Genomic DNA, 8,293 nt, shown 5'->3' on the forward strand with positions numbered 1-8,293 from the left:
AGGGTTAAAAAATACATTGTTCCCTATTAAATTTGAAAAACAATAAACAATTAGAAAACACATTTGTAGTAATTTTGCTCGTCTATGAATTAAACGAATCACAAGGTTCATACATACTAGTTTAAAATCATAAGGTTAAAAAAATTTCTGTCTATTCATAAGTTTCATGTCAAATCGAACTACGACGTACGAACTAAGACGCATAAAATAAATCGTACATAGTAATAAAAACAAAGAAAATACTATCACAATACATTCTGTGATGCATGCATTGAACTTTAGAGTTCTGGGGGGGGGGGGGNNGGGGGAGGAGATGCTACAAAAGCTATTCTTTGCTTTGAAATTGTAGCATTTTTGAATTATGCTTTCGAATTTTCCTTCGAAAAAAATTCAAGTAAACATAACATTTCTTGAAAAGAATGAATCAAGAGATCTAATCTTCTTTTTGATCCATGATTAGATCAAACTAATAATATAACATCCCTAGATTATTAATTTCTTGATTCAACTAGGGGTAATTCCTGAAGATCCTATACATGTTATCTTGAATATGATCACTTCCCTTGATCAGCCACCACGAAAACACTTGCTGGAACTTGCACATCCGATTCAACCAAAACCTGATTATTTGATACATTTCTCAAAGCATGATTAACAAAAGAATTTCCACTAGGGAAAAATGTGTATTGAACATTTTTAATGAGGTTAGGAAATAAAAGAATTGGATTAAAATCCAAAGTCCAAGAAGTACCATTCCCTTGAACAACACCACTTCCAATTGTAGCCTTAAGATTCATCCCTCTAACATTATTTTTATCCACCACAACTTGATCAATTGTCTTAAATGGACCATTAGATTGATCCAATTGAACAATATCCACCCCTTTATTTGATCCAGAAAACATGTTATCCACAATGTTAACTCCATTCACAACACCATTTATAGACTTCAATTTAATAAAAGCATCTCCAAGAAAAAAGGTATTAGAAATATGGAGTTGAACAGGATCCTCAGCCACAATCCCAGTAAAATCCATATAGGAATCCACTATCCTTGTTTGGGTTAAACCTGGTAATTTTAAGTAAATCCCAGTGCCACCAAATCCAGTTGCCTTATTATAACAATGTACACCTGATAACAAATTTGCTTGACCTGATACCATTATACCAATTCCAGCTGAAAAAATCACCACATTTGTGACTGAATTGTCATTTCCCATTAAATTTATCGCGGTCCCTGAGAAATTTCTTTCTCCTTTATCACCACCAGCAGTGATATGTTGTCCAAGAAATGAATTCCTAATATAGGTTTCATGGCCACCTTTGGCTAGAATACCATTTGTTGTGAAATGTGTAATGTAACAATTGTCAATACTTGTTCTTAGTGAGTTTATTACTTGGATTCCTCCTCCTCTATAGTTAGAATCCAGCAATAGGTCTCTTAGGGTTATGAATTCAAAGAAATATTCGGGAGCATTGCCTGAAGCAGTCGATAAATCGATAAGATATCCATCTGTTGGGAAATTATCTGAAGCTTTTAATGTACCTCCATGAATCTGTTTCATAAAAATAAAATAAAAACAAGTTTAGCTATCCAAATATGTAAAATATAAAGTGAAAGGATTGCATTCTGGAAATTTACAAAAACTAATGAGTTAAAAGCATCAATTTTAATAAACATACAGCTAAATATCGTGCTACTAAAACTACTGGGGTCAAAACTAGAAATATACAAAAATATAAAGTTAAATAGGCAGCTGGAAGGTTCGTGAAAATTGGGCTTGAAGCGACACCTGTGGAGGAATTTATAGTACTTTAAATTTAGCGCAGCTAAACTTAAATCTCGATGGCTTTGAAAAGGAACACTTAAGGCTGAATTGTATTTAAAATATTTCCATTACATAAACAATTGAGAAAAGAGAAAGGAAAAGGGACACAGAAATTAAAGTTCTCCTCTTGTGCCGAAAACTCTTATCAATACCACTAAATTATAAGTCTTCTACTTTGACGGCCGAGATTAGAGGTTGGTTTGTTATAAAGCTAAAGCTACAAATAAGAAAACTCCTAAGCTAAATACTTAGCTATGAATAAAATACAATCGGACTTCTATTTAACAGTTATTCACTATAAAAATAAAGTATTTTCCAGAACAGAATCTATGTTATGTTATAATATATATCCTTTATAACAACACTTCACTATAGCATCCAAAAAATATCGGAACAAACACGACTGCTATAAAGAGGTTTGATTGTAGACAGGGGCGGATCTATAGCCCAGTGTATGGGACACGTGAACCCATGGTCTTTCTGCCAATTTAGGTATTTTATGTACATATTTTTTAGAATTGATAAAATATTACCTGCTGGCACTCATGCTCCAAAATGGTTCAATATGTACTAGTTTGAATGCTAAGTTATTTACCTAGAGGGGATCAATTCTTACTTAATACTTTTCTTTTTTATTTTTTATTAGTGGTGTACCCATATTGTAAAAATTCTAGATCCACTTCTGAATTTGTAGATGGAGAAACGCCCACAAATTACTGGCATTTATAGCTTGCCATACTAGTCATATGGGTTGAACTTTGAGCTTTATTTTTAGATTAAATAAAAGGTCAAGTCTAGAGCTAGTAAAACAAATACTCCTATGTAGTATATGCAGCTTAGTTTGAAGGACGACTGATCAGTCATTTCCCATCAATTCATATCTAGCTAACCTACTGCACTGGACAAATAGGTCAATTAATTTCACACGATCCACAAAGGATATTACGCCACATGGCACGTTTTGACAAATACGTACCATACTACTATTCTTTTTTCTATCATAGGTTCATAAATTTTACGGACATCCCATTAAAAGAAGATTTCTACTTATGTGTACTATCATTGTGGAAAAAAAAAAGTACACCGTCTTTTTTCTCTCGCAAATTTGTGGACCCCAATCTTACAATTCTGAGTTCATAAAATTTGGATCCACAAAAATATGAGACAAAAAAAATGACTCATACAACTAGTATCAGTTGTATGAGACACAAAATAAAATTTTCTCTTACTTTAAATTGTAAATTATGATTTCGCTTTAATTTTATAGGTATATAAAAAAAAATTACACCGACAATGTATAGAATTTGGAAGCATAATTACCATGAGATTGCCACGGCCAACAACGGAAAATTGCAAAGGTTGGCTGATCAAGTAATTCCCACCTTCAAGATTGATTTGAGCACCACCAAGATTTGCAATTCCTTGCATTAAGAAACCATCACTTGGCCCTTCTAATGCATCTGAAATTGCTTGTAGAATTGCTTGTGTGCTATCTATTTTCCCAGTTGGGTCTGCACCATATGTTGTAACGTGATATACTCTTGGACTTGGTGTCACCTATAATACATACACAAATTTTCTTTTCATCAGCATTGCACTGATCATATAAACAAACAAAAAAAATAGATCAAACAAAAATAAAAGGACTTACAGTTACTGCATATGGTGTTGGAGATGGAGAAACAGAATTAGGAGAAGAAACCGAATCGCGACGAACAAATGAAGCTTTAAAAGCTTGCATTTTCCTCATTTGATGATCATGTTGTTTTCTTACAGCTTCTCGAAGATGATCAGATTTCTCCCCAAGAACATGGGATATTAAGGAAAGGCAAACCAAAACCTTAATCAAGGACAAAATGGAGGTAGCCATTGTTCTTTCTCCCATGTTTTTCTCTTCCCTTGAAAGTGAACCTAGTATGTGAATGAATCCAAGAAAAAACATTCTAGCTAGCCATTTATATTGAGAGAGCTAGAGAGAGAGAGAAAAAAAAGGAGTTTATTTTATTTGGGGTGAGGAAGATGGGGCATGGAAAGAGAAAGGTTTTAGCAAATAAAATGAAGTAAATAGCTAGATTTCAAATAAAATGGGAACATGAAAATATGAAAATAAAGAGACAAAGAGTGTGAGAATAGCCAAGAAAAGGCTCTCTTTTGATGTTACTATTCTTTTATTTGTTGCAGGTGTTTGCATATATAGGTGGTGTAAAAAGGATTGCCTTGTTGAATATTTCTTCTTCTTCTTTTGGCATGAGAGAAAAGAAAAAGTAATTAGTCACCAACTTCTCACTTTAAGTATCCTTACAAAGGTTGGCAATTAGGTGAAAAGAAAAAGGAATTGGAAATTTTACTCAGGAGGCAAAGAAAATTTGTACCTTAAGCAAATAATTAAATAAGCAAATCACTTTTTGGTTTTGAATTTTTGACGAATATTGAAGTAAAGCTCTTTTCGGAGTATTATTGGTTAGTTGTTGATTGGAGATGTTGAAATCTTAAATTGCAAGACCATTATTATAACGTAGGAATTTTTATGGATTATGTAAAAAGTATTTATACAATCAGATCAATTAAAAGATAATTGTAGGTAACTCTATTTTATAACATTATTGATTGATAGCTAAAAATAAACGCTAATTAACATATTGTAACATATTCAATTATATTTTCATTATATTGTCAATGTATATAACTTAAATCCATTACTTATTGGGATTTTTAAAAATAGTCGGTCATATTCATTGTTTACTTTTTCTAGCCATATAGCTAGATTATACATTTATTATACACAATTATACATATATAATACATAAATTATATATATATATATATATATATATATATATATATATCATACCTCCACCGACTAAATTTAATTTTAGTGAACGGGTTGACGGCTATTTGGGTAAATTCTTCCTACTTTTACTTACTTATTTACACAAAATAACTTCTTGTTGAAGTTTTCTGATGGTCCACTGCGTTTGGTTGCTTTCAGACTACTTTCTAACTGACTAGTATTAATTTAAAGCAACATAAGCGGCCTGCATAAGATTATGAGTCACAAGAAAACCAAACTCCGCCCCAAATTGAAAAAGGTAAAGGGAAATTAAAAAAAAAAAAAAAGAACAAAAAACTTATTTAGTGAATTTACTTTTTACGTGACGATTGAAGCCAGCATTAACCTAGCGGTTAACAAGATAAAGTGCAAATGTTTTACCTTAAAGTCCTATAAAGAGTAGGTTTCTCTGTCCAAACTATACATCTGTAATTTTCGTGCTATGGTGTCAATTTATATCAGCTGGTAATACGTATTTATTGTAAATATATTCCTACACTTAAATAGAATTAATTTTACGTAGGAAAAATCAATAAATTTTAGATACCTTCAGTAAAGTCCCTGCGAGAGAGACAGAGAGGAAAACTTATCTGTAAAATAAAAAGAGAATTACTTTTTCCTTTTCCTTTTTTCAAAACTCGTTTTATTTTTGTGTGGATAGGAGAAGTTACTAAGATAATAGGAGATAAACTGAATTAGCAATCTCACAAAAAAAAAAAAAAATCTTAAATGGCAAACGTTGATTAAATGTTCTAGAGCAATTTAAATTTCAGGGAAAATTTTGTTTCAATTATCTGTTATGTATGGTAATAGTAATAAATTAGGAAGCGCCGTTTGTAAAAGAAAAAGAAAAAAAGAGGTTAACTGCGTATAATAACCAGGAAGTACGAAAATAGGAGGAAACTCTACAGTCCCTTAATTTTCTTTTTACTATAAATCTGGCTACTTTGTTTTCATCAATATGTGGAGAATAATCTTAGGGTTTGTAACTAGATTGTTTGATATTTTTGACTTGATCTAAAGTAAATAGATACAGTAGGTAACTTTTGGATTTATTTGTCCCTTTATTGATCTTTTCAACACAGCTTCACGAATAAACCGTACTATCATCTGTGAGGACAAAATTATCATTTAAACATCCACACCACACGTGTCTCTTTTTGATTGGGTTGTTCCTTTTTATCAGCAAAATTTTTTAACAGTAAACACTTTAATATGATGGAACGTTTTCATTTTTTGAAGTACTGACATTCAACTCTGTAACAATCGATATTCCGTGGAATCAATTTTATTTTAACTATCTAAATAATATTTCTAATTATCTAATTTTGGAGTACTAATGTTTTCTAAATTAATTTATGAGGTGATTTGCCTTCTTCGCTATATTTCAATCAATGATAATGATGCATGTTTCGAAACCTTTTGATTCCTCCCTGGCTAATGGCTATCTTTTATAGAGCCAAAATAAAAGTAAGTACGATATCAGGATATTAATCATTTTCTTTGTCTTAGTCAAAATTAATTGGTAATCGTTATTGATGTCAGGAATAAATTTTGATGACTACAGAGTTGGTTTTATACAGATTTTGATAAGAAAAAAGTCATAGTTCATAAGACTAGAACTATATAGTATATTGTGTGATCAAGGATATTTAATAACTTTTAGGAATAATCTCCCTTTCATGTTAGCCTATGACACACATAAATCTGCATGCTCGTACAGTCGTACGCCCTTAATTATTTAAATATATCTCCAATTGACAAAAAAAAAGATTACTTAAATTAAGTGGTAATTAAGCACCTTCTACATGTAATTATGAAATTGTAGGTTCGAACTCCTCAGGGAGCAAAGTAGAGAACTATATCCCAGAGTTTGAGGAGAGAATACTTATCACTTGAGTTACTTTAGACTTTATTAATTTATTTTCCTAAAACTTTGTCACTGTAAATATATACAATCTTTCATGTGATGGTAACCAAAATATTCAAACAATACAGATTTATCTGATATCCGAGACGGAATTCATTGCACTCAATAATGTTATATTCTTTTTTCCCCCTTCTATTCTTGCCTTATTTTATATTTAGTCATTACAGAATCGAATATTATGATTTTTCATGTACTTTTAGTAGAAATACTACGACTTAGAACTTATTTTGTAATTTTTAAAGATGCAATTTAGCATTTCTTAAAAATAATAAATAATTTAATCCCCGTGCTCGAATGTTTATTATTTTCTAGCCAAATGGAGTAATTATTAAACAATTTTTTATTTGATTGCAATCTTCGCTGGAACGTGGATTCTTTTCTATCAATGAGTGGGAAGTGAGAACTTTCATATGGAGTGCGTCTAATTTCATTTAGCATATATAGGATTACAAATCATATTCAATGCCAAACCTCTGGCGCAGAATACACTTTTTTTTTAATTAGATTTTCTTGTGAGAACAAAATCTCGTGCAAATTTGAAGGGAAGACAATTTTGAAAGTGAATCATGTGATAAACTATAATACTATATTTAAGCAGATTATAAAAAAAACAGATTTCTTGTTTACATTTGACAAGAAAAAATTATTTAAGTGGTAAGCATTCTCTACCTCTAACGATGAAATTGTAGGTTCGATGTCCCAAGGGAGCAAAGTGGAGAACTAAATCCCATAGTTGGAGGTGGGAATACTTACCATTTGAGTAATTTTAGACTTTGTTACTTTATTTTATTAAAACTTTGTTACTGTAATTATATAGAACCTTTCATGTGATTTTAACCAAAATATTCAAAGAATAGAGATTTGTCTGATATCCAAATCGGAAATAATTGCATTGAATGGGAACTGTATCTCAGGGGTTAGTCCTCATGCACATAATTAATTTATGAATTAGGAAATTGGTCGCCTTAAGTAACTTTCAATCTACCAAATCGTTGACATCACAAAACTATACATTAATTTTGTTCTTAAAACAAAATAATAATAATGGACCATCTATCGATTTGAACATGCCATCCTTGAGCAAATTAAACATCATGTTAATATATCTTTTTTTATCACTATCCAATTTTATCGGTTATATCCCTCCGTTACCCAATCATATCCTCTTCTTTCGTTTTTTTTTCTTTCTTTTTTCCCGATTTGCAAATTTCACATCGCGAAACAAAAAAAAAAAAAGTTGTCCCTTATTTTCGATGAATGCTTTATAATATTAGTTACATGAATAATAAAGTGATCCATAACTTGCCACGTAATACTTTCTTACTTTCAATTGATTATCCTCACTTTCCGAACAACGGTTTATTTAGCTATCAAATTTTGAAATATTTTAAGGAGCAAAATTTTCATTTTTATAGTGCTTGTTCGAATTTTAAATCTTTTTCATTAAAAAAAGTATAAGATTATTTATTCGAATTCCTATTATTCCAAAATTTTCTTACTCAATTTAACTAACCACTATCTAGCTGTAACGAGGTAGCCCTTATTGGTGTAATGTGACATGTTCATTCAACCACAAAACTACTAACTTTTGAGATATTTCTTTTACATTAAGAAAATGGCATGGGTCAAGTTACTTGTCCCTTAGATAAGGAATACTACAAAAGGATAATCGTTATACATCCCATTCATGTTGTCAAAATTAGT

General features: G+C 30.9%; 1 protein-coding gene across 1 annotated transcript; it reads right to left on the reverse strand.

Moving 5' to 3' along the window:
• Window positions 1–386: 386 nt before the first annotated feature.
• LOC109214874 (polygalacturonase QRT3-like) lies at window positions 387–3,995 on the reverse strand. Its single transcript, XM_019378837.1, has 3 exons — window positions 3,481–3,995; window positions 3,150–3,386; window positions 387–1,556 (listed from the first exon to the last, which is right to left on the reverse strand). Exons 1-3 carry the CDS (start codon window positions 3,769–3,771, stop codon window positions 555–557), a joined length of 1,530 nt encoding a protein of 509 aa, XP_019234382.1. The 5' UTR covers window positions 3,772–3,995; the 3' UTR covers window positions 387–554.
• Between the last annotated feature and the right edge of the window lie 4,298 nt (window positions 3,996–8,293).

Source organism: Nicotiana attenuata, unplaced genomic scaffold (genome assembly GCF_001879085.1).
Source record: "Nicotiana attenuata strain UT unplaced genomic scaffold, NIATTr2, whole genome shotgun sequence".
Lineage (NCBI taxonomy): Eukaryota > Viridiplantae > Streptophyta > Magnoliopsida > Solanales > Solanaceae > Nicotiana > Nicotiana attenuata.

Excerpts from the sequence above, each read along its gene's own strand:
- LOC109214874 (XM_019378837.1), bottom strand. The coding sequence starts at position 3,771 with ATGTTTTTTCTTGGATTCATTCACATACTAGGTTCACTTTCAAGGGAA. Across the intron at positions 3,387-3,480 it reads CAACACCATATGCAGTAACT|GTGACACCAAGTCCAAGAGT; the intron begins GTAAGTCCTTTT and ends TATGTATTATAG. Across the intron at positions 1,557-3,149 it reads TTGGCCGTGGCAATCTCATG|ATTCATGGAGGTACATTAAA; the intron begins GTAATTATGCTT and ends TTTATGAAACAG.